Source organism: Podarcis vaucheri (assembly GCF_965113315.1).
Source record: "Podarcis vaucheri genome assembly, chromosome: 12".
NCBI classification, from domain to species: domain Eukaryota; kingdom Metazoa; phylum Chordata; class Lepidosauria; order Squamata; family Lacertidae; genus Podarcis; species Podarcis vaucheri.
In genome coordinates this window covers 30,281,254-30,309,092 of record NC_138750.1, presented here as the reverse complement: position 1 = coordinate 30,309,092, position 27,839 = coordinate 30,281,254, and the positions used below count along the sequence as shown (strand labels likewise).

At 43.4% G+C, this 27,839-nt stretch overlaps 1 protein-coding gene and 1 long non-coding RNA gene across 2 annotated transcripts in view; one reads left to right on the top strand and one right to left on the bottom strand.

The window, feature by feature from the left end:
* The window catches only part of ITGB8 (integrin subunit beta 8), a 42,405-nt gene that overhangs the window by 1,385 nt on the left and 13,181 nt on the right, over positions 1–27,839 (top strand). The window contains exons 2-6 of the mRNA XM_082193922.1: positions 11,424–11,509; positions 14,897–15,068; positions 23,569–23,815; positions 25,427–25,592; positions 26,297–26,455. Of these exons, the coding sequence (XP_082050048.1) occupies positions 11,424–11,509; positions 14,897–15,068; positions 23,569–23,815; positions 25,427–25,592; positions 26,297–26,455 (830 nt within the window). The remainder of the gene's footprint in view (positions 1–11,423; positions 11,510–14,896; positions 15,069–23,568; positions 23,816–25,426; positions 25,593–26,296; positions 26,456–27,839) is intronic.
* Positions 11,475–17,746, bottom strand: LOC309515827. Its single transcript, XR_014212681.1, has 3 exons — positions 16,693–17,746; positions 14,800–14,906; positions 11,475–11,595 (listed from the first exon to the last, which is right to left on the bottom strand). It is a non-coding gene; the product is annotated as an uncharacterized lncRNA (long non-coding RNA).

Genomic DNA, 27,839 nt, shown 5'->3' with positions numbered 1-27,839 from the left:
ACATAAGACCCTATGCAGGAGCTATTTTTTCAGTTAAGTATTATCCCAAATGTCATGATGGAGAACAAGATGTGGATTATCATCAGCTTCCAGATGAGATTAGTTAATATACAGATGGCAATACACAAGGTCTTCAATAAACAAAGTAGTTTATTTCACAAAGTTAAACCTTCACCGTTTTTATTACTAGAGGTGATAACTGATGGTAGTCAGTTCCTAATACAGTTCAGGCAAGCTACCTTGCCTCTTAAGTCATAGCTGAAAGAATACCTATATTCCAGAGCTGTATAACGGAAGTCAGGTGTTTAAATAGTAAAATGGAGATTGAATGCTGATGTAATACGTTTTAAAGTTACTATTACTGTATTGTCACATCATGTGTGCTGTTTTAAATAATAGCATAAATTAAGCACACTTAAGGACTTCATGGTCTCCATGACAACTATGGAGCTGTCTCCAATGGTCATCAGTCCAACTCAGTGATCAGACCATACCCTTGAACTAGGCTTTTCCTTGAGGGATGTAGCAAAGGTGATTGTGGTGTGTGTGTGCACGAACAATTCACTCACTTATCATGGTCTGAACATTAGCTGGTGAAGTTTGGTTTGGTGGCATCAATTATCTTCTGTAAGGGTAGAGCACCGGTTATGCCCACGTGCATAAACTGATGGATTCCTGAATGCTCTGGGGGATTTTCCAGCAGAAAAAAAACTGATGATCCTGTCAAAGTCCTGGTCATGCTATGGAGATATGATAGGTGGTTGACATGACTGCTCTTGCAGAGCTCAGAGGCTCATAGGTATTCCAGAGAGTGTTGGGCAGACTGTACAACGACTGCAAGTGGCACAAATCTTACTCCGAAGTTGAACAAACACAAGTTAGTACACATCATGCCTACCATGTGGCAGTGTGGGTGGTGGAGAGAGCTCATTTAGCAGCCTGCACTGAATCCTTTAGTGCTCAAGTGGAGTTTTTTGGGTGGTCCAGAGGTTGCTGAATCTCATTGTAGGGGAAGAATCTCTGGGATCTTGAAGAACTTGAACCCTTCCAACTCTACAGTTCTATGATTCTGTGACCCACTGGTTGATTTTTTTTATTATTATTTTTTTGAGGATGAAGTTGCTCAGCTCCAGAGTGGCCTTGACACAGCTGCTGTAGCTGTTCCAATTGAAGTGTCACATGTTGTGGGATCAGTTTCGGTTGATTCAGCCTGATGATGTGGACAAGGTGCTTATGGTCTTAGGTTCAACTGTGGGTCCTCTTCACTCATCTCTCTTGGCTTATTATACCTGGAAGAGGAGGAGTAGACTGGTTGTGGGGGGGTGGGTCCCTGACATCTTGAAAGAGGCAGTAGTATAGCTACTCCAAAAGAAACTGGTCCTAGACCTAATGGTTTGGACAACTGACCAGTTGCAAATACTCCATCTTAGGGAAAGTTGTGTAGAGAGGGTTGTGGCAGAGTAGCTGTAAAATGTCTTGGATGTCACAGATTATCTCAACCCATTCCAATCTTGGTTCAGGACTGCCTATAGGACCAACCCATTCTTGGTCACCCTGGTGAATTACCTTTACCAAGAGTGAGGCAAAGAGAGTCAAACCTTGCTCTTGCTTCTTGATCTTTCTGTAGCTTTTGATACAATTGAAAATGGTGTCCTATGGATGGGTGCCCTGAGATGAGAATTAGAGGCCTTGTATTATGATGATTCCAAACCTTACTTTACATAACCAAGTCCAGACAGCAGCATTGGAAGAATGCTTTTTGGCTCCCTGGCATTTATGCTGTGGGGTACATACCACAGGACACTATTTTATCCCCAGCAGTATTCAATATCCTTTTGAAGCCATTGGAAGTGGTCATTAGGAGTTTGGAGGCAAGGTGCCATTAGTATGATGATTACACTCAGCTCTATTTCTACGTAACATCTAAATCAGGAGAAGATGTACAGGCCCTACACTGGTGCTTGGAGTCACTAGTGAACTGGATGAGGGAAAATATACGGAGCTTGAATCCTGGAGAGACAGAGGCAGTGTACTTCCTATATCTGAGAAACTGACCAATGGCCTGCCCTGGGCAGGTTTGTACTCCCTCTGAAGGAAGAGATTTAGAGTCTGGGAAAGCTTCTGAATCTTGCTTTATCCCTAGATGTCCAGTGGCTTCAGTGACTTGGAGCACCTTTTATCAGCTTTGGCTGGTGTGACCGTTAAGGTTGTTCCAAGATTGGGGTAGTTTGACTGCAGTAGTTCAGGCACGGGTAACTTCATGGCTGGATTACTGCAATTCACTGTATGTCGGGCTCACCTTGTGCTTGGGCTGGAAACTACAGTTAGTGCAGAGTGCTGCAGCACGATTGCAGGCAAGAAGAAGACCCTATCAGCATATTACAACCATGCTCAGAGACTTGCACTGGCTGTTCATTTGCTGGCAGGCCAAAATCAATGCAATACTATTAGTATGTAATGCACTGTACAGCTTAGGACGCGTTTACTTCTCAGATTGCCCTACCACATATTTGGCCATTTGACTGCTTCAATATATGGAACAGGCATTTTTACGAGTGTTGCATAATGTTTGTTCCACAGTTGTAAGGAATCAATCCTTCAGCATGGCAGCATCTACCTGTAGCTTGATCACCTGAACGAGCGACATTTTAAAATTAAAGAAAGTTTTGTATTTCAAGAAGTCCGGCAGGGAGTCTACCTTTGTTTCCTCTCTGCTGCAGCATATGTTGTTATACCCTCAGCTCTCGAAATAACTGGCCTGTATATTGTTCTCCAGTATATAGATAAAGGAAACACAATGATCTGCCTCCAGAGCCTACTTCTTTTCACAGTATGATGATAGTAGGCCATTTGTCACAGTAAATAGAAAATGATGGTCCTTCAAGCTCATTAATTGTTATTTCTGTGCCAGTGTCCATAATGTTAATGAAAAGCTGTGAAAGAAAATAGGCAAAATGTATATATTTTAAACTAATTATTTCAGTTTTTCTTGTCCACTTATTTTAAGTGAAGGCAGAATGTGAGGTTTAATAAGAGCAAATACAACATTAAAAAAGCAGTATTAAAAGTTCCAAGTCCCAAAGTATCTTCAGAATGCTGATTTTTTTAAAAAAGACAAGTTTTACTTCCCAGTGACAAAGGATCTCTTGTTCTGTGACTTTAACTAAAGGGTAATTGTAGCGTAGCTCAGCCAACAGAAACAAGTACCTGATGCTGGAATGAGAACATTGGACAATAAAACTTGCCAAAATCACTCCAACACAATAATTTGGCTTTATTCTTTAAAGGAAAAAAAGTAATGAGGAAGTTATCAAATGGAATGTTTAATAGAAAACGCAATTATGCCCACACTGCTTTAATCAGTGCTGTGATTCTAGTAACTGTTAAGAGATAGGAGTTTACATGTAACAATGATCAAGCTGAAGTCCAACAATTAGCTATTTCTGGCATATGACTTAATAATTATCTAATGTTGAGCTGCACTGGACACCGTTTGACAGCTTCAGCAATTCTATTCCTAGTAGCTTTTTTTGGTAGGTCTTTAGAGCAGAAGTAATCAGTGTAGTGCCTGCCAGATGTTGGATTATTACAGCTTCCAGCATCTTTGACCCTTGGTTCTGCTGCCTGAGGCTCAGGAAAGCAAGCATTGGGGCAGGTTCTCCTCCTCTGGCCAGTAGTTTGGACCATACTTTCTCTCCCCTTACCTGCAATGTTATTTGTGGCGATCAGGGATGCAGGCTCCCAGTAGCCGTAGGGCACCTGACTGGTGGCAAAGGTCAGGGGGCACCTCTCTTCAGTTTTGTGGTCCCAGGTGTAACTGGCAGTAACATTAGCGTGTTGGGGGGGGGGGTTGCAGGGAGGGGAGAAAGAAGCTCCTTCCATGATGGATGCAGCCAATTTAGTCTCTCCTTGCCATCATATAGTTATTTATTTATTTATTTACTTACTTTACATATTTATAAACTCCTTCACACCTAGATGCTGTCAAAACAGTAAACACAGGAGGCAACTCCTAGGGGCTGAGTTCCCTTCGGCCCCCTCAATAAAATATTTGAGAGGGCCCAGCCCCCCCCCAATAAAGTTAACAGGCATTGCTAGCCATATGGTGTGTGTGTGCCACATCATGTGATCAGTTATGTAGGCAGGGATTCACCTGCCCCCCCCCCCCAATATTTTATTCAAGTCGGCACCCCTGGCAGTTAAGATACACTTTGATAAAATACAAAATTGTAAAACCATTTCTAAAAGCAATAAAACCCTTTCTACAATTAGGGTTAGTATTCCACAACTTGACTGGGCACAATTAAGGGGAAGCCTTCTTAAACAGGAACATCTCCAATAGCCACCTAAATATCATGACATGAGCTGACTAATTTCAGCTGATAATTGATTCCAGAGGGCTGCAGAGGCAACACTAAAAGCTCAGCTTCTAGTACAAACATCCATGCAGTATTCTAAGCAGTACCCCATCCCAGGATAACAACTGTCAGGCAGGGATATATGAAGCAAGATGGTCCCTCAAGAAATTTTTAAGCAGTGCTGTTTTTCTAGAAAAAGAGGTGCTGGAATTCACAGTGAACACCTCCCTCATTCTCTTAGAATGGCAATGGCACCCACCTGAGAGGTGCCATAACTGAGTTCTGGATGGGAAAAAAAGCCCTGGTTTCAAGTGGTAAAGCAAAATTCTGAACTAGGCCCAGGAGCATATTGGCAGCGAGTGCTGCATTCTCAGCAGAGGTATTGTATGGCGTTGTCAGGATGCTCCCATCAGCCACCTAGCTGCTGCATCCTGCACCAGGTGGGTTAAGTTCAAGGGAAGTCCCACATAGAGCATGTGGCACTAATCCAGTCTTGAGGTTGCTGATGCCAAGACCACAGTGGTCAACTCGTCTCAGTCCAGGAACATCTGTAGCTGCCTCACCAACCTCACCAAAGCACTCTTTGCCACCAAGGCCATGTGTGATTTCAAGTGAGTCAGTAGGTACCCATTTCTTCAGAGGGAGTGCAATCCCATCCAGAACAAGTAACTGACCTCTCTCAAAGGCCTGAGTTTTTCCAAGGTTTAAACCCAGTTCATTGGCCCTGGGAAGTAAATGGTGCAGTGGTCCTTTGTCAGCTGGCCAATGACAGAGGCCACACAAAGGCAAACATGTTGCTGGACATGCAGTCCTTGATGAGAAGTCCTAATATTTTTCTTAAAGGGATGTTATCTGATTTGAACTGTTTTTGCTAAAATGTTTCCAGAAGAAGAATTGGAAAGTTAGGAATGTCTATCCAGGTGAGTCCAAACAATGAAGCAGTGTAAAATCCTAAGTAAGCCTGTGAGCACAGTGAAATAGACTAGCACAGACACCAAAATAACTAAAATTTATAGGCTAGCAAACAGGCAAAGGGAGGCAAAGGCAAAGGCTTAATTATGATAGCAGTGCTGTATCCCAGATGAGTTCATGCAGGTGTCGGTTTTAAATTTAGGAAATGAGACATGCATATGACTTCAAGGGGTTCAACTCTAGCAACACATACTCATACCACACTCTTGGAAAGCAGACCTACAGTGATTGAAATCAACACTGGGAAGGAATTTCTACTCCAGATGGCTGGCTGTCCTGTTTGTTTTTTTAACACAACTGTGAATTTTATAAAATGCAGTTGTGAGTCACTTTGAGGGCTCCATTTGAATATAAACCTAGTGAACCTGCCAAATTTTGAACCAGAAACAAGAAAGCATTTGGCCGCAATTCTGTTCATAAGGTTAAAAAAGGTTTCCTCGCTACAGGTATGAGTTGGATATAGTATTTAAATCTGTAACGTTAGATTTCTTTTGGGGATTCTGTATGAAACACAACACTATATCTAGTAGATAAATGCAAATCTGTAGTCATAATACATGGTCACCAACTTAGATGGCTTTAAGAATTAGCAAAATTCAAGGAGAATTGGGCTACCAATTACTATTAGCCCTATGGCTGTGTTCTAGCTTCACTGCTGTCTTGGTAACATTTCCAGAGATTATCATGTGCATTAACCTGTATGATGAAACATTAACTTGTATCGTTATGGCCGCAAAAGCTAATAGATGATTTATAGAATGGTGCTTCAGTTGCTTATGTGCATCCATAAATGTAAGCGACTTTCCCCCTTTACAAGTAGAAATGTGGATTTTTAAAACAATACTAGCGTTAGTTCATCTAACTGAAACAGAAACTTAAATTTCTGATTCTAAGAAAACTATCTTTGTTTTAGAATCTGAGTTAGGCAAATAATTAACACAGAAGTTAATGTTCAATTTTCGTTCGAAGTAACCAAGGAAACGAAAGCATACAGGTTCAGTTGAAGCTCTATTACAGTTCACTTTTAAATCTGTCAGTCATAAGTGTGAACAAATTACTAGTGGTGAGTGAGCGTAAAAATGGGATAGTTTGGGCACTGGGTTTTTGAATCCTGCTCCTTACATTTGTTTTAGATGGGTCAGTTTCAGACCCACAGGGATTCCTCTTCCTCCAACTTCCTGGGAGAGGCTGTAGGCAGAGCTTTTGGGAAGTAGTATGGTGGTGGACCTAATGGTCAGGGGTCCCTTTACCTTTACCTTTTTATAGTAGGGCCTTGGGCCTTGCATGTGTATATCTCAGTATTCAGAAACACCGGAAACTATGGGAAATGGAGTTCTTTCCTGGCTCTGCTCTGTTTGCACATGTGCCTTGGGGCTCTTGTAAGACTTGCCAGGGACTCACAGAAAACCTTGCTTGCCGTTTCCCACATCTCAGTAAGCCTTAAATTTGAAATGAGGAAAGTACCAATAGACAGATTAATGCAAAGTTGACTCCTTTCTCCTCCCATGGGCTCGAACTAAGATTTGGAAACAGGGTATCTGCTGGTAAATTGTACGTAATTATTTACTGAGCATTGGAGACAGGTGGATTTTAAGACTTCTAATTATTTGAGTTGGGGCAGTAAAATGAGGGCTTAAAATGAAATATTTGATTTGAGCATTCTGTGGCCTATAACCTAATTCCGTTCCAAATGCATTATGTTTGGTATTGTCCCAGAAATATTCTCTCTCTTATTCTAAAATGCTTTAATTTCTTGCAATGTCAGGGTCATTAAGCCTTATTTAATGTAATTCTCTTAGAATGCATAATATGATATACAGTTGGGTATGGTATAACTAAGTACACATGTTTTATTATGTATATATGTCAGTGTAATTTTTTTGAGCCAAAATATGGCCTGTCTTGTTTTAAAATACCTTTTTGGCATGTTTCAGTTATTTAACTAAAGCCAGTAGAAGCCTGCCTCTTGGCTTTTGGCATCATAACGGTTCAGTTTTGTCTGGGCTGTGTTGGTAAAATGGTAAGAAAAGTCTCTTTCCTATACTAAGCCAACTCATAAAAATATTTCTAGCTTTAGTGTTAGGGGTTTGTTTTTCTTTTTCTTTTTTCTTTAGAAAAGATATAACTAATTTAGTAATGCCTTGTTTCTAATTTATTTTTTAAAAATAGACTGGCAGCTACATGAGAAATATTTCATGAATGAATGCATGTCTGTAAATGTTACTTCTATAAGAAGTTATTGGAACAAATTATGAACCAAACAGATTCTGAACCCTGTTTTTAAAGAAATTATATAAGACCAGCTCGTTTGTTTTAAACCTTGTGTATCAAAAAATGTTAGTAAGAAAAAAACAAGACAAATGGACTTCCTACAGGGGGTGACTTACTGAGCCGCTATATTGGTGTCATTGCCCCCCCCCCGCCCCCATGTTATTGCTTCTACTCTAGTGTATGGTCATTTGCTAAAACTTGTTCTATTGGTGAGATAATGGAGTTGGGCAAAAACCACTGATGGCAGCTTTATGCAGAGATTTCTAGAGTTCTTTTGTTCTATGTTGTTGTTTAGTCATTTAGTCGTGTCCGACTCTTCAAGACCCCATGGACCAGAGCACGCCAGGCACCCTTGTCCTCCACCACCTCCCACAGCTTGGTCAAACTCATGCTGGTAGCCTCGAGAACACTGTCCAACCATCTCGTCCTCTGCCGTCCCCTTCTCCTTGTGCCCTCAATCTTTCCCAGCATCAAGGTCTTTTCCAGGGAGTCTTCTCTTCTCATGAGGTGGCCAAAGTATTGGAGCCTCAGCTTCAGGATCTGTCCTTCCAATGAGCACTCAGGGCTGATTTCCTTAAGAATGGATCGGTTTGATCTTCTTGCAGTCCATGGGACTCTCAAGAGTCTCATCCAGCACCATTTTTCTATGTACCGGTAGTCTACTGTAACATCAAGTCTTGCATGCATACAAATGGGAACCCAAGGCTTTATAGAGGAGGTGCCATGCTTTGCAAGCAGAAGGTAGCTACTTCAGGTCAAAGAACTCCTGGAGGTCATTGTAGACCAAATGTGGGGAACCCTTGGTCCACCAGATGTTGCTGAACTACAATTCCCCCCATCCCTATCCCCTGGCCATGTTTGCTGGGGCTGATGGGAGTTGTAGTTCAGCAACATCTGGGGGGCCAAAGGTTCTCCACATCTGTTGTGGACAATGATCAGACAATGACCATGGGTGTATGGTGAGACTTTGTATGAGGCAGCTCCTTTACGTTCCTATGCCTGTTTCGTTCATATATCTTTGGATGCTACATCATCAGAACACATGGTTTTTGAGATGTCACAGTTGTGTCTCCATGATGATATGGCGAAAACATATTGGGAACTGTTTTCCCTACCATGCTAGTTTTCTGTGTGTATGGAGGTGTGTGGTATTGTATGTTGTTGATTTCTACAAATACCGTCATACTCTGTGAAGCAAAAACCCAGCAAGAACTGTGCCATGTATGTGACTTGGCTATTCACATAGTTTAGCTACCAGTGTATGGTTTCCCTCCCAACATTTTTCTGTTTTTATTTCTCGGTGCCAACCTAGCAGTTCGAAAGCACCCCCGGGTGCAAGTAGATAAATAGGTACCGCTTACCAGCGGGAAGGTAAACGGCGTTCCGTGTGCTGCGCTGGCTCGCCAGATGCAGCTTTGTCACGCTGGCCACGTGACCCGGAAGTGTCTCCGGACAGCGCTGGCCCCCGGCCTATAGATGTGAGATGGGCGCACAAACCCCAGAGTCTGTCAAGACTGGCCCGTTCGGGCAGGGGTACCTTTACCTTTACTTAGGTGTTACCAAATCGGTGTTTTGGAATAATGTTCTTGCTCTGGCTTGACCCGCATACCCTCCCTAATCAGTTTCAATGTACTACAGTTTACCTTTTTGCTTAAAGCAAAATAAACTTTGGGCCTACTCTTGCATCTAATGTTACTACACACAGAAAGAAACACACACATGCCTTTTTAAAAAAAATACCGTGAAGATAAACAGTTGTAGTTATTGAGGATCTTGTTTCAGTGCAAGACCTGGCATAATAGATGGCTGTTCATCTTCTCGCTTTCAGTTCTCTCTCTCTAGCTTTAGGGATGTGGAGACAGCAATGTTTTGTTGTTGCCATACTGAACGCTCTCGAGAACTGACAGAACAAAGAGCAACAGATTGCATTTCAAGGGCACCCTTCCAAAACTCTATCAAACAGTTGAAAATAGTGAATGGCCTGATGCACATAAGAAAAAAAAACTGTGACAAGAAATCAATCAGGAATAGAGATATTTGAAATAATGGTACAGTGGTACCTTGGGTTACATATGCTTCAGGTTACATACGCTTCAGGTTACACTCTGCTAACCCAGAAATAGTGCTTCAGGTTAAGAACTTTGTTTCAGGATGAGAACAGAAATCGTGCTCCGGCGGCGCGGCGGCAGCAGAAGGCCCCATTAGCTAAAGTGGTGCTTCAGGTTAAGAACAGTTTCAGGTTAAGAACGGACCTCCGGAACGAATTAAGTACTTAACCCGAGGTACCACTGTAGTCCACAGTTGCCAGCAGCCAATTACTGCTGAGAGAGATTGTTCCATATCACTAGAAATCCATTTTGGGCAGATGCCACACAAACAAAGATTTTATTTCTGCTCCTGTTGTAGACTTGTATTAACCACCTAAAAACAATGAACTGAGTGCTTGGCTATAGTAGCACTCAGCGAGGTGCAGGGGCGCCAATTTGAATAAAATATGTGGAGGGACAGGTACGCCCCACCCCACATTATTGATCACATGACATGGCACACTCACCCACCCCATTTGAATAGCAGTGTCCATCAGCTTGGGAGGGTGGCCCCCTCAAATATTTAATTGGGGGGACAAAGGGACCTTGGCCCCTAGGAGTTGGCTCCTATGGTAATGATGCCTCAAGTGGGGCACCCTTGCTCTCACAGCTTCCCAGCACAGAGAGCTGCTGGCATTTACCAAGAAGCGAAGGGAAAGGGGTGAGGTGCAGGGCATGTGCTCGTTGGCTCCATCATCACGTGCTGTGCCACACATCTAGTGTGGCCTCTCACCCCTCTGTCTCAGTAGGTGCCAGTGACCCGCTGTGTTGGAAAGCCAGTAGTGTCTCATCAGCCGCTACTGCAAGTTGTCTGCATGTGCTAGAATTAATAGGAATGACATTGTCAGTGTCAGGAGCAGATGTCAGGGTCAGGTCAGCAATCACTCACCCAGCTTCAGTGAAATTGTATTCAAAGGAACAAGACAGCTCAGGAGGCCAGGGCTAGTGATCACAATAGCTCTTCCCAGCAGATCTTGCCCCAATGAGGCAGTTATGAGGACTGCCTTCCTACAGTTCCCTATGTCTCCTCCTCCCCGGGTCCTTCTCAAGCAGTCTGAGACTTTGCCGCCTTGCCTGTCTTTGCTCTGCCCACTTCATACCTCTTCTGGTTCTGGGAGACTGGGGGGGGAGGGGAGCAGATTGCAGCAGGAAGGGGAGACCCCCTTGGCTTCTTCATCTCTGCCTCTTGCCTACCCCAGCCTCCAGCCTCTGATTCTGCCTCTGATTCTGGATTGATCTCTGCTTCAGCATGTTACCACTCACTAAACTCTCTTACCTCTTCAACTTCTGATGCCTCCTCCTCCCAGTCTGCTCCCTCTGGCCACTCATTGTTGTAACACCACCACACCCCAGGCTTTGAGCCACCTCCCCTTGGGGTTCCCCAGCTGGTGCTTCCCACCACTCCTTTGCATTCAGCCAGTCTATGACACTAATACTGGATCAGTTAGTAGTTGTAGTAGCCAATAGGGCCTGCAGCAGGGTTTTCTGGGACTTGCAAAATGTGCACTTCTCCCTGACCCCGATTCTTTAGCTCAAAAGGGCTTGCTGTGACTTACTGAAGAGCAGAATCCTGAACTCCTAGGGAGTGATGTAGCAGCCCACTTTGATTTTCCACAAAGTACCCAGAACCTCTTGTTTTATGCTTTTTTTTTAACTTTAGACATTGTGCTCTGCTCCCACACATATTTGCAAATCGCTGAATGTCCTTGTATATATATATATATATCTTTTACAGCAGACAACAGATGTGCCATCTCAAATGCAGTGACGTGTACCAACTGTCTTGCTGTGGGCCCAGAGTGTGCATGGTGTACTCAAGAGGTAAGCTCTCTTCTCCGTATTAGTCATCCTGGTACTTCTTTGTCTGCTTTAGCTGCTTCAATGCAAATGAAATAAGTCTTCAGCTCCTGTGCACATGAAAGGACTCCCCAGTCAAAAGGGAAAATTCAACAATTGTTGGGGAAGTACAGTAACTGTTAAAAAACTGAACCTTCGTCTTTTCATGAGTAACAGGCCCATCGCATGAAAGCAAGAGGGGACCAAAATAAGAAGGGGGGGAGGGAGCAATTTATTCCTATGTACACATTACTGTTTTTTACTTATGTTCATTAAGGCTATATTAATGATGATAATTACAATAATGATTATTATTATTATTAACCTGCACAAAGCAGTGGTAGGCCAGGTCAGAAGGGAGCTATTTCTGGGGTTGCCAGAGCACACCTTCGTCCTACTGCCTTTCCCTCTCTTCTTTACCTCTTTGTTTTCATCCGTCCTTCCATCTATCCTTTGCTTGCTGCTAAGGGGAAACAGACACATTAAGAATGTGGGGTTCTTATTGGTTAACCCCCCCCCCCACTTCTAGCTGCTTGTTTGACCTCCGAGAGGGTGGGGGAACACGAAAAGAGGGCCTTTAAGAAGCAAAAACAAAGACTTTCCAGTTGATTTAATTATTTGTTTGTAAGAAAAATAATAGGGAGGCAGAGAAAATTTAGGGGGCCATATATGATTTGCCATACACGTGTTGGAGTCTCTATTGTGGAGAATGGTTTTGAAATACATTCAGATTTAAAAGAAAAGGATTGGTTGCAGAGTGACGCTCTTGCATTGTTTTCTAGGGCCTTCAACATGCACTTTCTAAGAGCTCCAGCATTCCTCCTCATAGAGACCATATGGATCAGCACAGCCAGTGTGGTGCCTTCCAAATCTTGTGAACTACTGCTCCCATCAGCCATTGGCTGGCTTGTCTGAGACTGATGAGAGCTGTAGTCTGCAACATTTGGATAGCACAACCTTTGGACAGCATCCCACTGACAACCTCTGACGTGGATGCATATTCAGCAGATCAACAGAGTTGATAATTGCTTCTTAAAACCCGTTTAATATTAGTTGGACATTACCAAATGCTTTAAAGAATGATGATTTGTGCCTGAGCAGACCGTATTTTAGGCAGAGTGTGCGGGTCTTGGGCATACACTTCTTAGGCCCTTAGAAACCTGTAGCTGTTTCATATATTGGTAGAGAGGGGGTGGCAACAACATCCCTACTGACATTGGAATAACAATTTTGTGGCCACGGTTATCGAACATCTTCCACTGCTCCTTCATTATCATTATTATTTTATTCAATCTATATCCCATCCTTCCAAAGGAGCCCAGGACAGCAAACACATCAATAATAACATATTTTTAAAAAAATAAGTCTAAGAACTGTGAATGTGCTTGGTGTTCAAGCAATTCAGCCTATGTACAGGTTAAGTGGATAATGCTTTTCTATAGTTCTCAGTTAGGTGGAGATACCTTGTGCCTATTTCTAGACTCTGGGGAGAAATTCAACTGAAATCATGGCAGTTGGGAATGGGGACAGTTCATTTATTCCCACTGTCACCATGTCCATTACAACATCTGCACAAGTTTGGGGGTTTTGTGCTCCTGCATTCTATACCTACATACTTTCCCATAAACCTTAACAATTTAAAGTTCTAAGAAACATGTTTTCTCTATGTGTAAGAAAGACAAACTTTAGTAAGAGGGCAAACAAAGAAGGTGTGAGCATAGCACATTCTGTCGTATATTAACAAAAGGCATATTCCTCTTTTATATTTACCTAGGGAAAACTTCATTATGGGGGATTGCTAGGCATTCCAGATATTGACATGTTTTTCCACGACTCTCTGAATATTATTATCATTATTTACAAACAGCATAAATCTCTGCTACATACACATAAATGTGTCACTTTAAAATTTGTTCTCAGCTAGTCTTAATTGGATTAATTTTTCCAGTATGGCAATAAGGCATATTTGATTACATCAAGCCAATCTTTAGTCACTCCCACAAAATATTTCCAGTTTTTAGTAGTAACCATTCAGGGTACTACTAAGAGAAATGGAACCAATTATTTATCTGTTCCATTTGCATGTGGTCCATCCCAGTCTTCTTTTGGTCTCTGTGGGGTTAACATTGATGTGTTAGAACTGTGCCTTCTATGGAACATACTCTTTAAGACTTTCTCTTGCCTTGTCCTGCCTCTCCATCCATTCCCTCCCTTTTGAATTTCCCCCTTTATGTCTTGCTCCCTTAATGTATTCCAGCAAATAAATCCGAAATGGTTTTTGGCAATAAAGACAATTCAATTATGTAGCTTTATAGCAAAATGCATTTTCAGATGTCAGAAGTGTTTTCTGTTCAATAAAAAACACTTGTATTGAGCATGCAGTTCTTACTAGATTGTCATAGGCCACAGGCTAAATGAAAGGCCAATTGTAATTGATGTCAGAGGGGCTGGTACATGCAAACATTTCTGAGATGGAAAAACCGCAATGAAGAAGAGAGAGAGGGAGAGAGAGAGAGAGAGAGAGAGAGAGAGAGAGAGAGAAGTCATAATGAGCTCACTTTTCCTTTTTTGTTATGTGAAAACTGCCAAAGCACCCTTCAGAAACCTTTATAGCAATTAGTCCTAACTTCTGTTTAAATATTTTGTTATAAAAACAAGTGTCTCTTTTTTTGGCACAACTAGGCATAATGCAAAATGTATCCGTGTTTCGTTTTGTCGCTTGTTGGCACTCTTCCCTCCCTGCTGTGGTCCCAGTGGAAATGCCCCTCCTCTGCAACAGCTATTAACCCTGGAAGGACAGTCCACATGAGTGCTTATAGGTGCTTTGCTTTAGGTGCTAATAGCCTGGTCCACAGCAGGGTTTGGGGGAGCAGTGATGTCCACCAGGCCTGTATCTGGCCAGTAAAATGGAGACTCCCACAGCTGGGAGTAGCCAGTGGGGTAGGGCAGTGGTGCTACTCTGACCTCCTGAAATGAGCATCACTACCCCTTAAAAGGAAGAGGAGGAGGAGGAGGTTCAGAGTGAAGCAAATGTACTGGCAGGAGCACCAGATTGGTTCTTCTGGTGCACAGTTGCTGTGCCAACCGCCTCACCCTCCTCCTCTCCCTCTTCTTTCTGCTGAACTGCTGCAACGCCCATGCCAGGAAGTATTGCCTACCACTCCTACACACAGCAGCCCACATGAGTCACTTGGCATCATGTCTAGTTTGGACCTGCTAAAGCTCCTTTGGGCATACTGGCATGCCTCATTGTTCTTCATTAACTTTTCGGTTACCTGGCTATGCTTGATGATATCTCAGAATATAAACATTTCTCTGTCTCTCCTCTCTATTTTTTCCCCCCTCTCTCTCTGTTTGCCTCTTCTCAAACAGGATTTCATGGCTGGAACAAAACAGAAGGAACGATGTGACATAGTTCTACACTTAATGAAAAGAGGCTGCAGAGCAGATTTCATAGAAAGTCCCAGCGCTGGTGTAACAATGCCTGCCGGTAATGCTAATGGACAAGTGGCACCAGGAGAAGTTTCAATCCAGCTACGTCCAGGTTTGTTTCTTAAAAAGAAAGTATTGTTTAAAATGTGTGTTGTTTTTTTAATTGGACACAGTTACTCAAGCAACAGAGATGGAGCATTCACACAGAGCCTGGTGTTTTCTTTTTAAACGAGAAAAGATACCTAATTCTGGAGAACTGTTACAGATCCAGTTTTTAAAAGGACTGAAAGCAGTCAGTTCATACTGATTTTAAAAATAACTCTTGGATATGCTAATCTTGTGAGCTTTCTATATTTTGTCTAAATTGGCTATGAAGCAGTTTTGGCTCCCGCGATTTTTATGGCCTTGGCATCTGTTTAAATAGCTAATGAGATGGCTTGTCACCATTATCCATTGTCTAATTTCCATTGTCTAACTCCCATTAAAATGTTCATCAAAATTGGATAATTATGAGTGAATAGGTCTGTATTCTGTTACCTCTCATCCCAGCCAAATCCTGTAAATGATACTTTGTATGCTTAGATTGCCTGGTCTTGTTATCTCAAATTGAACACAAGCATACCTACTATGGGACGCGGGTGGCACTGTGGGTAAAACCTCAGTGCCTAGGACTTGCCGATCGCATGGTCGGCGGTTTGAATCCCCGCGGCGGGGTGAGCTCCCGTCTTTCGATCCCAGCTCCTGCCCACCTAGCAGTTCGAAAGCACCCCCAAGTGCAAGTAGATAAATAGGTACTACTTTATAGTGGGAAGGTAAACGGCCTTTCCGTGTGTTGCGCTGGTGCTGGCTCGCCAGAGCAGCTTCGTCACGCTGCCACTCTTAAGTGAGATGGGCGCACAACCCTAGAGTCAGACACGACTGGCCCGTACGGGCAGGGGTACCTTTACCTTTACCTTATACCTACTACAGGTGTGGTTTTTTTGTTGTTTTGGATGAACTCTTATTCTCCTCACCCTCACTTTTCTACTGACACACGCACACCCCTTGGCTGTGATGCCATTATGGATTCCACCACCCTTGTTTGTTCATGTCTTCTTGAAATCCAACTTGTTTAGTAAGGTTTTACCTTGAAACCTTGCTCTACAAGATGGTGCAGAGTAAGTTTGCATCTGTGCTTTGTTAAAAATTACAAACTGTTTCTGAGTCACTCTGCCCACCTTTGATCTGTGATTAGGTTCCCATCTTCTCTATGCAAAATGAAGCTCTGTCTTCCCCATTCACTCCTATGGGGAATCTTAAAACAGCACCCTACCAGATCTGTGCAGGCTGCAGTCCATTTGGAGCCTATTCACATGAGAATATTTAGAACAGGGTGAAGACACAGAGACACTACCAATATAACATTAAGTGACTACACGAAGAATTTTTAAAGTGTGTTTTGCTACTCCTCCTTTAAAGAGGAAAGGTAGCTAAGGAACCCAATTCAACCAACATGAAGTTGCTTCCAGTAACACGATCAATGGCTGGTTGCTCCAGTCACATGAACCACATCCTCTATCCATTCAGATGGGTGAATATCTTCACCAGTAGTAGCTCTGTGAATCCCTAACTATCAGATCTGTCATTACACTCTTCTGCTTCTTGTACAGCAAGCCTGCTCTGGGCTTAGAGATCTTGTACGGACATGTGCCTGCATCACAGCAACTTAACTGGAAGTTAACACATCTGCCAGTCACCTGCAACGATGTGACTGAGCCAGCTGCTAATCCTCAGAATTAGAGCAGGATGTATTTACTGAGCATATCCTGGTCTTATTCATTTTAGAGTTGCACAGGTATAAGCCTGGTCCACCACAAATAGTTGTTGTGGTATGTTAATACTGAATAGAGTAGAAGTCATTGTTTATTCATAATGCTGGTGTTCCAGACTCTTGGGGATTTAAAGGGATGGTTTAAATGAAAGGAAACAAAAACTTTATTCACGACAAAAGTATTTTGTGCTGTGGGAGTTGCCTGAAAGTTTGGAACCTCTGTGTGGACTTTGTTTATAATAACATAACTTTGAGTGTGGTGTTAGCGCATTGAACTCCTATTCATTTGAGAACCAGTTAAGGGGAGGCTATGGCAATATTAGCTGCATATCTGCAGGCGTTTCTTAGTTGGCTATTTGCAGATGGTGCAGATATAGCATAATTGTATTGATTCAGACTTAGCTATTGCCTGACCTGAGAAGCTGCCCAAACCATTGTGAGAGCTGAGGAAGAACTTCAGGTTGTTATTTCTTCTGCCTCCAGTCTCCTATGCATATTTTGCTCTACCCAGCCTCACCTCAGTTCATCACCCTACACTGTATTTGTATGTTATCACCATGACATCGGATCTCCCTGGTGAAATGCGTGGCAGGCAAGATTTAGTTAAGAGTAGATCTGCTGGTGCAGGGGTTGAAAGTTTCCAGAGTGAGCTGTCATGATATGACTTCATAGATCAACTGATCTCTGATATCTTTCCTCTTCCGTGCTCTTGAAAGCTAGCAAAATGTATAATACACTGCTTCCCATTTCCTTGATTGAAAACAGGAATCTTAATGAGGTCAGCTTCATGAGCACAACTGGGAGAGCTTTTTAGTGTTTCTTTGATGCAGATGTCTAGTGTTGAGGAAGATAAGTCAAGTTTATGCTGAACTGTGTACTAGCACTTGCTCAACTACAGAGACTTGTCCCCATAGCTGTGCCATGGAACAACAGTCCCTTCTTTGCCCTGCCCCACCCCACTTGTTAGTAGCAAGCAGGTGGTCCAAGCCAGTGCTTCCCAACCTTTTTTGGGCAAAGGCACACTTGTTTGATGAAAAAAATCTCGAGGCACACCACCATCACAGCCCCGTGACGTCAGCGCGCAGCGTCACGCCGGGAGGGACGCACGAAAGTGAAAGTTTCCAATTTTTTTCCCTCCCCCTTGCCGGGGAACCTCCAAGCTTTGGGGGGGGGAGGAGGCAGCAAAGCGAGGCAGGAAGGAGAGCGCGGCTTGGCTGAGTGAGCTTTGGCAGGGGCAGGGAATGAGAGCCGCGAGGCGGGCGCTGCGGACGGAGGCGCTGCCCGCCGAGCTCGCAGCTCACCCGTCGAAGCCTGCACGATCACCCGCCGTGGGGAGCCGGGGGCGGTGGCGCGGTTGCCGGGCAGCGGCGGGGGTGGTGGTGGCGGTGGCTGCTTGCCGCCCTCCTAGGCGGAGGCGGGCACAGTGGGCACCGGCACGGCCAAGGGCCCCTGCTTGGTGCCGTCGGATGTGGGAGCTCGCTCGCCCGCCGCCCCGCGTGTGCTCGCCGAGCGGCGATAGGATGTAGCGAGCGGCGATGGGGCTAGCCGGAGAAGAGAGGGCGAGCCCCCTCCGCTCCGGCCCTAAAAAGGGCAAGCCACGCCCCCTCCAGCCAGCCAGGAGGCATGGCCGGATGGGATTCCCCTGCTCTCGCGGGGGCTGAGATGGGATTCCCCGCTCACGTGGGGAAGGGCGTGATGCCCGCAACCCCACCTCCTGGGGCAGGCCCAGTGGCGAGCGGATGCGCAGGCCCAGTAGCGAGCGGCGATGGGATGTGGGAGCTCGCTCACTCGCCGCCCCGCGTGTGCTCGCCGCTGCCGCCCCGCCTCTCACTGCCCGACTCGCCCGCCTCCACGGAACACAAGGCAAAGTTCCACGGCACACTAGTGTGCCGCGGAACACCGGTTGGGAAACACTGGTCCAAGCTATAGCAAAGCTATGAGGCTTTGCTGTCCCCCTTGAAAGTTCACAGTGTTGAGAAAGCCACAGCTTCTATTTGTAATAGATATTTCATGCGGCACAGTTGTCACAAGCACGGAGAAAAAAGTAGAGTAGTTGTGTCTTTGAGAGCAAAGTGTCACATTATGTTAGCAGCATGCCTAATGGCGTTGATGCTGGTATTTATAGCCGGAGCTTTTTGTTCCAGAGGAAGACTGTGCTTCCCTCTTGCATTCTCAGTGAGGGCCTCACTAGCAAAAACATAAGAAAACTGTGCCACTGCTACTAGTTGCCCCAGATTTTTGCAGTCCAAATCTCCCATCAAATGTTAATCATTTGAAGGGAGGACCATGGTACGTACTAGGAATGCAACATCATGGTATTTGCCCCACTCTAATGGCATGTGGCTAGCCTACCCGTGAGAGCTGTGTGTGGACATCTGCAAGAGGGAGCCTATGTACGTTGGCTTCCATGTGATCATGCATGGCTCCTGATTTTTGGAAGTCTATTCATATAGTCTTCTCATTTTTGTAGATGTCCATATTCAACACGTGGGCATTGGAGGTGGGGCAGGGTCAGCAGTGCAGCCCCACCACTCATATTTGTAAAGCCCCTTTCACATGAGTGACGTGTGAATGGGTCTTCACTTGATTCTGTATCCCTCCAGGTGGGCAAGCAAAACCACTCAAGCCAAGCTAGAGACATGTTGTTGGATTTCATCCACTGCCCTTCTGAAAGACAGCAGAGGCCAGATGATGAAAGGTTTTCAAACACCATTTCACATTTACATCCCTCCAAGGAATTCCCCTAAGGAACTTGGTGTATGAAGTTAACCCCCCTTCCCCCCACACAATAACTATGTGCTGGAGGTTATGCCAAGAGATAGCCACTTAACCAAAGCCGCTTAATCCTTCAAGGATCTGCATATTCTATGTATCATTGCCATTTTCTTGTTAGCATTGGCAAATGTGGAGGGAAAACATGACCATCCCTTCCATGGAATAGTGTTATGATCAAAGACAATAACAATTCTGCTCATGGAAATGATTTACGCTAAATCAGGCCGAAAGAGAATAGCTGGGATGAAAAGAGCAAGTTACTGGGAAATTTCGTTTGCTTTTCATTCTCTCCATTCAAGGGGGAGTATCCAGCAGCGACAACAAGCAAGGCTTCTGTCTTATTTTTTATTTATTTTTAATTACTAGAGAAGCTTAGTAATGCTGCTCATCTGCCAAGTTAAACAAGGTTTCAGCCTGAGACATTTGTTTGTTGTGTAATGATTTGTACAGGAAAGACACATAGATACTTCTGGATTGGGTAGGGCACCCCTTCCAACTATACCTCCTACAACTAGGGCACCCTCCATTCTGGCATCCAGGGATTCAGTCATCTTAGTGGCTGCCCTTGTTTGGGAAGTGGGTCTGAAGTCTTTGACTTTTCCAGAGTGCCGTGCATGCTAACAAAGTTCATAAAAATGCGCCCCCTGGGATGCAGGATAAGTGTTCCGTTGCGGAAGAGAATGTGGGGGACTTTCTGGGATTGGCAGTTTGCTTGTCTCATTATGTGGCTACCCAAGTAAAGAGCTGCCACCAGAACTGTGGCTCCTGTCCAGCAGCTGGAGTCCTGAAAGCTGTGAACTGGAGAGTTGGGAAATGCTGATGAGCCTAAACTGGAACGGAACCTAAGTTGTAGCTCCGCTTCCTGAGCAAGGATATCCCATTTACAGAGAAAACAAATGGGTCCATTCAGAAATTGCCAGCCCTGCACTAATGGCTACAATTTGTATGCAAATCAATCCATGTTTTTGAGTCATAGTTTTCTATTACTTTGCATAATGCAAGACTGATTTCGCACCCTGAGAGAAGAGAGGGTGGGTACCAAGGTGAATAAAGACCTGAACTTTGTTAATGTTTGCCCTTTGAAGATTTATTAAATCGTTTACTTGAAAACTTTTAATTGCAAACTGAAGCTTGTCCTGGAATACCTGGCAACTTGTCTTGTGTCTTGACAGATAACATTAGAAAAATATTGTGATTCTTTGTGTAGTGAATCCAGTATAAACTAATAGCACCCCTATTTGATTAAGTACTTAAAACCTCTCCATCTCCTAAGTTGTTTCCATCTCTGGCATTTCCATTGTTATACACACACCCCACACAATTTCTTTTATTTAATGAACCTCTGGCAAGTCATGCTCTTTATGATTTACCCTCTTCCCATTCCTGCCTAATTTCTTTCTAGAGGAACATATCCTGGCATTGTGGCTTTGTACTGTGGATCCAACCACATTTATATTTTTTCTTTATTAAAGATGTATTACACACACATTTACTAATCCGATTTATATCATGCCCTTCTTCTCAAAGGATCGTAGCATGGCAAACACATCAATGAAAAAAACATTTGTTTTTTTTAAAAAACAGTTTAAAACATTCTCTGAACCACTGATCTCAGAGGTGCCAGCAACTGCATTGATCAGCCATCAGGTGTGCTCTGGTTACTCACCTAGACTGGTAAAGAAAAAATTATTTACAATGGTACCTCGGTTTTTGAATGTCCCCATTGACAAACGTTTCAGAACTCGAACGCCGTAAACCCAGAAGTAAATGCTTCCATTTTCACACATGCCTCAGAAGTCAAACGGCTTCCACTAAGTTTTTCTCAATTTTCTCTATTAAATTTGCAGTCCTCCCTTTGTGTCTTGATTTTCGAACGTTTCAGAACTCTAACAATCTTCCGGAACGGATTACATTCAAAAACTGAGATACTACTGTATATGCGTTGTATGTGTGATATGACATTGTGTCCCACCAGATGGCGATGTGGAGTCCTGTTTTTCTCTTACCTGTTTTCCCTGTTTAGATTTACGTTTTAAACTGAAACGCTTCTTTGATGTGTCTAGATCCAGCCTCAGTGTATACACAGAGAGGGTGAACCAGGATTACATACAGGGCATGCTTTGAAATAAACGGGTTAGGGAGAGAACACCTTCTCTGGAGATTTTAGAAGGACCCCTGTACCTCCTGAGGTGATGTGTAGCATCCTGCCAAGTAACAAGTGGAGCATAGCTTGAGGCTAATGTGCTCTGGTGCAATCCTCATCTTCAGAGCAGGAGCCTCAGAGTGGTGAATTCTGCTTCACAAGGCTTCTTGTGTGTGCTATTTATTTATCACCAGAAGGAGGAGCACTTGACTCTTGCTGATGGGGAAAATCCAATTGCTAGCATGCAAAGGACCAAAAGGAAACTAACCTATTCTGCTCATCATTGGTAGTAGTTCGGAGAAATGAGGAGACAGAGGGGGAAAGAGAGTTTCCATTGAAATAGAACAGGGCAAAGAGATCTTTGCAGCAAATCGAGCTCGTTTTCTATGCGCCTTGGAGCTCTTAATTCCCCACTTGTAGTGCAAAGCAGAGACATCACCTTGCCAACAAAGGTCCGTATAGTTAAAGCTATGGTTTTCCCAGTAGTGATGTATGGAAGTGAGAGCTGGACCATAAAGAAGGCTGAGCGCCAAATAATTTATGCTTTTGAATTATGGTGCTGGAGGAGACTCTTGTGAGTCCCATGGACTGCAAGAAGATCAAACCTATCCATTCTGAAGGAAATCAGCCCTGAGTGCTCACTGGAAGGACAGGATCGTGAAGCTGAGGCTCCAATACTTTGGCCACCTCATGAGAAGAGAAGACTCCCTGGAAAAGACCCTGATGTTGGGAAAGATGGAGGGCACAAGGAGAAGGGGATGACAGATGAAGAGATGGTTGGACAGTGTTCTCGAAGCTACCAGCATGAGTTTGACCAAACTGCGGGAGGCAGGGGAAGACAGGAGTGCCTGGCGTGCTCTGGTCCATGGGGTCATGAAGAGTCGGACACGACTAAACAACAACAGTGCAGAGCCAAAAACACCCAGCCTACTTATGTAGCCTCATCCACAGGCTGTAAACATGGAGAATCATTTGGGTGATTGGGTGTGGGGAGGAAAATCAGAATTCTGTGGACAGGGGCATCCTCAAAGAAGGTAGCAGCTTTTCCCTCCTTGGTCTCTATGCTTTTTTCCTCCAATCGCTGGTTGCATTCATCGTGACACACACAAACACACCATGTGTTATCAATAACACATGGTGACATACCGAGAGGCGAAAGCAGGCCCCTGTTCACCCAGAAGTTGAAAGCTAAAACAGACCATGGGCAAGAGCAAGATAGGGAAGGAAGAGGCTGGGGAGGAACAAACATAGACCAGTGCATTTATAAACACTGATAATCTGGTTAATCAAAATATGGAAGATTGAAAATATGATTAAATTGCTGAATTTGATGAGAGCTAGAAAAGGAAGACAACAACCACATACTTGTATTGTAGAAAAATTGAGTTACTTGTAATGTATTGGGACAACAAAGTAAGCCCACATACATTATTATGCATCATGCAATTTGACTCTCAGATACTTTTTTATTTCTTTCTGAGTGCATGAGAAATTAGTAATTACTATTGCCAATGGGAAATCCTATGTTTCTAATATTTAATATTATTGATGTGGTGTTTTGAAATATTGTTTCTTGTTTAAATAAAACTTTTTTCAATGTGTATATTAAGGGAAAGTGTGTATTAGTAAAAGTAATGTACAGAAATGTATTTTATTGGAGGAAATTGCTTGCAAAAACCTATAGCAAAAATTGCATACAAAAACTTGTCTCTCAGCAGAGATTGACACTAAAATGTGCTCACACACAGGCATGCATGCACCTGGGAGAGTTAAGTAAATAAGCCAAAAGAAATGGGATTTAGAAATAAGATATGCTTGCAGAATTTTTTAATGCAACACTAATACCCAGAAATACTTATTACAGTTCTGTTTTTTAACTATCAGGATCTGAAGCAAGTTTTATGTTGAAAGTCCAGCCACTGGAAAAGTACCCGGTCGACCTTTATTATTTGGTTGATGTGTCTGCATCTATGCACAAAAATATAGAAAAATTAAACTCTGTTGGATCTGATTTATCTCAAAAGATGGAAAATATTTCCCTTGATTTGCGACTTGGATATGGATCTTACGTAGATAAGACGGTGTCGCCTTATATTAGCATTCACCCAGGAAGAATTCATAATCAATGCAGGTAAGTAATTTGTAAATCTAACTGGAAGCTCACATGTGTCCTAAACTAGACCATCCTACGGTGTAACCCTAAAGATGTTTACTCAGAAGTAAGTCCTCCTGAATTCAATGGGACTTTCTCCCAGGTAAGTAGAATTAGGATTGCATCCTGAATTTAAATCTTTGAGAAGGGCAAGGTATGAAACAAATGATATAATATTTCTATTTCATTTTGGTTTATCTGCTGTAAACTGCTGCAGTGCCTGCATAATGTTTTGTTACATAACTGTATTGATGTAACTGGTGTGCTGCTTCCTAATGCTTATTAAGGAAGGCCTATAGGGCAAGGGCACAAGGACCTATAGGGCAAGCTGGGGAAATGCTATCTGTTTTTACTAAAGTTGCTCTGTGAACACTGACCCATGAGCCACATTAAGTTTTCCAGAATAAATAGTATGCACTAAACAATCAAGATTCTACAAGCACATCTTGTGTACGTGGCGTGAGTTTGCTTTCCTGTGTTCTTATAACTGGGAGCAGAGGGCACAGGAGCTTAATTTGTGTCATTTTCTATAAACGTATCCTAAAATGTATTGCAACTTTTTGTTGCTGATGACTTGACTGGGGTTTGCTTGTGGGGCGGGGAGAAAGGAGATGAAGAAAGTTGCACCTGCCAGAGGAGGTTGCAGATGTTTTCCCTCTTCCCTGCTTCTCATGGCGTTCTTCACATTTGGCACACTTCCCTATGGGCTGGATCCAATGTTAGCCATCCTTGGAGAAAACTCATTGAAATTAATGGACATGACTATCTTGAGCTCCTTTAATAAAAGTGGATCTGTTCTGAGTTTAACTGAGTTGGCAATAACCAGACAGAGAGCCTTCTTGGTGGTCGTGCCCTCCCTGTGGAACACCCTCCCATCAGATGTCAAGGAAATAAAGAACTACACAACTTTTAGGTGACATCTGAAGGCAGCCCTGTATTGGGAAGTTTTAAATGTTTGACACACTCTTTCTCTCTCTCTCTCTCTCTCTCTCTATATGTATATATATATATACACAAGCTTCCCACAGTGGCTGGGATACCCAGCAGGATGGGTGGGGAATAATAATAATAATAATAATAATAATAATAATAATGGCAAAAAGTTTTGGCAGATTAAGAAGGAAAAGCTTCAGGTTGGTTAGATCTGTCATTTCTCTGCCTTGTTTATTTTTCTTCGTGGTGGTGAAAGGGGAAAGGCTTTTTATTCTGGTCTTTCAACCTTCTCCCTTACTTTCCATACATTATATGGAATCATACAATGTCATACCACATAGTTTAAGGATGGTGAAACCTATGACCCTCCAGATATTGGGCTCCAGTCCCATCAGCTCCAGCCAGCATGGCCAGTGGTCAGGAATGGTGAGAGCTGGAGACCCATAGCATCTGGAGGGCCACACATTCCCCACACCTGACATAGTTCATCAGCACTTACTCCCTTTTTGTAATAACATGGATTTGTGTTTAGTGTGCATATATTTATAGACAGAAATGATGTGCGAGCATTGTGTCGCTATAGCCAACTATTAACTTAGAACTAATTTCCAAGCAGAATTTTAATGGAATTTCACTTTTCATCTTTTTGCCAAACAGCGATTATGATCTCGATTGTATGCCTCCTCATGGCTATATCCATGTCTTATCGTTGACTGACAAAATAGCAGAATTCAGAAGTGCAATTAGCAAGCAGAAAATCTCTGGGAATATTGACACACCGGAAGGAGGCTTTGATGCTATGCTTCAAGCAGCTGTGTGCCAGGTAAGAGACAGCCAATAAACCAGCAAAGGATCTGCCTTTTATCCTAGTGTTTGATAGTTGATCTAATCCCATAGTTCTCCAGTGCTGTCAGCATATTGTAGCTTTTCACAGAACCAAAGGCAGCTGTGGAGACCTTCCATTGCTTGTGGTGCTCATGTTGACCTTTTCTCTCATCGTCCCTGCTCAAAAGTGCTTTTGCAGATATTTTTAGGACTTCAGGTTGTGGTTTGAAAAAGCCAGGCCAGTTCCCAGCAGGTATCATATATGTGTGTTGGTATGAAAGTCTTGGGTAGTTATTGCTGTTCTTGAAGAGTCACAGCCAAATCTAGAGCAGTTGGGCAACTATGCTTCCCACAAATGCTTTATTTCATTTTCAGTATTAAAGCAATTCTTAAAATAGTAAACTGGGGGTAGCCAAAGTGATGCCCTCCAGATGTGGTCCAGAACTGCAGTTCCCATCAGCTGCAGCCAGCACTGCCATGGCAAGGCATGCTAGGAGTTGTAGTGCTATAACATCTCAAGGGCACAACATTGGCCACCCCTCAGTAGATTAAAAGTGAACCTTTGGATACCTGTTGTGTCTCAGGCACTTTAAATCAAGTAGAGCCTACAAACCAGTACAGTACCTTTTGACTAATGCTTCTGTCTTCTTCATTTGCTTTCACCCCGTTAGCTTGGTTATTTTTTTGCCTTCCTTCCCTTAGAGCCATATTGGTTGGCGCAAAGAAGCCAAGCGCCTGCTTCTCATGATGACGGATCAGACCTCTCACCTGGCGCTTGACAGTAAATTAGCGGGGATAGTAATCCCTAATGATGGAAACTGCCATTTGAAAGATAATGTGTACGTCAAAGCGACCAGTATGGTAAGGTATATGTCGTATACAGCATTGGCTTTGAACAGTGGTTTCCCCAAGCGTTAGAAGGGTCTCTGTAATGAGATGCTCCTGTTGGTGAGGCATGAACTACAGCTAGAACCAGCTCACTCAAATGGTTTCAGCCTCCCAGTCAGTACAGTGTGAGTAGTGTTGTTTTCTTCATCATCCCACCTCTTACTGAGGTCTTTTCTTCCCTGGTTACATTATATGCTGTTCCAGATAGACAGGAGTGGTAGTCTCCTGCTCAAGGTAGGCTTACACATTTTGTCGCAAGAATTAAACACTATGTTCGTTGTGAAGGCCTGGGATCACTTGGGGGAGATTGGAGTAAGCTATGTATTTTACATTGTAAACTGAGTCTAGAGAAAGTGGCAAGTTTATGCTAGGGATGAGCGACCTGAGCAACACAAACTAAAGGGTGCAGCTCCTTTTCTTCTGCATGCTGAAAGCTCCCATCTATTATAGCATCTGATCAGCCTGTGGGTAGAGTTGAATTTTGGTTAATCTTCATGGATGCCCAATAAGTGGTGTGAGATACGAACCCATACTGAGACCAGGCTCACATGCAGGATGAAGGAAAGAGAAAAGTTGTGAACAGCAAAGTGAAGGGAAGTGTGTGTGTGTGTGTGTGTGTGTGTGTGTGTGTGTGTGTTTCCACTTAGCACACCTGCAAATGCACAGTGCTGTGCCTCAACACAGAGAAGTGTACCTCCTTTTGTTTGCTTGCCGCTCTGTACTTTTGAACCCAGTGCGTTGGTGAAAAGGCGCTCACACGGCTACTGTCATGAGCTTCCCTTTTCTCTAAGGAAACACACTGCAAAGATGGCAGAACCCTGTTAACTGCCCAGTATTAGTTCTAATGAAAAGGTATGCCTGTTCTATTAATAACAGAATGCTATCAAGTGCATGTATCACAGATATATGCACTGCAGGGAGCTGATACTTGCCGCTGATACATTGCATGTGACTCGACCATAAGTCCATTCATCCAGACTGCGCCTGACTCATTTACTCGGTCAACTTTCAGCTTCTTTCTCTTTCTTCTTTCCCCTTTTATTTGGGAGTGGAGTGGTTTGCTCTGCAGCTATGCTAAGATGGGAAATCGCATGTGGTGTTTCAGTCACTCATGTTCTTATGATGAGTCAGGACCCACAGCAGCCACCACCTGACCTTAAGTGGGTTGCAGCAGCCCTGCTAGCACTATTTTTTGTTTAGGGTATTTTTTTAGGAAGAGTAGAAAACAGGGCAAGAATTAAAATGGATGCATAGTTTAAAAACATATTCAGGCTAAAGGTGGGTTCTGATAATTAATTATAATCAAATGGCTGAAGACTACTGACCTAACTTGCATACATGCTGACAGTTTCGTTTA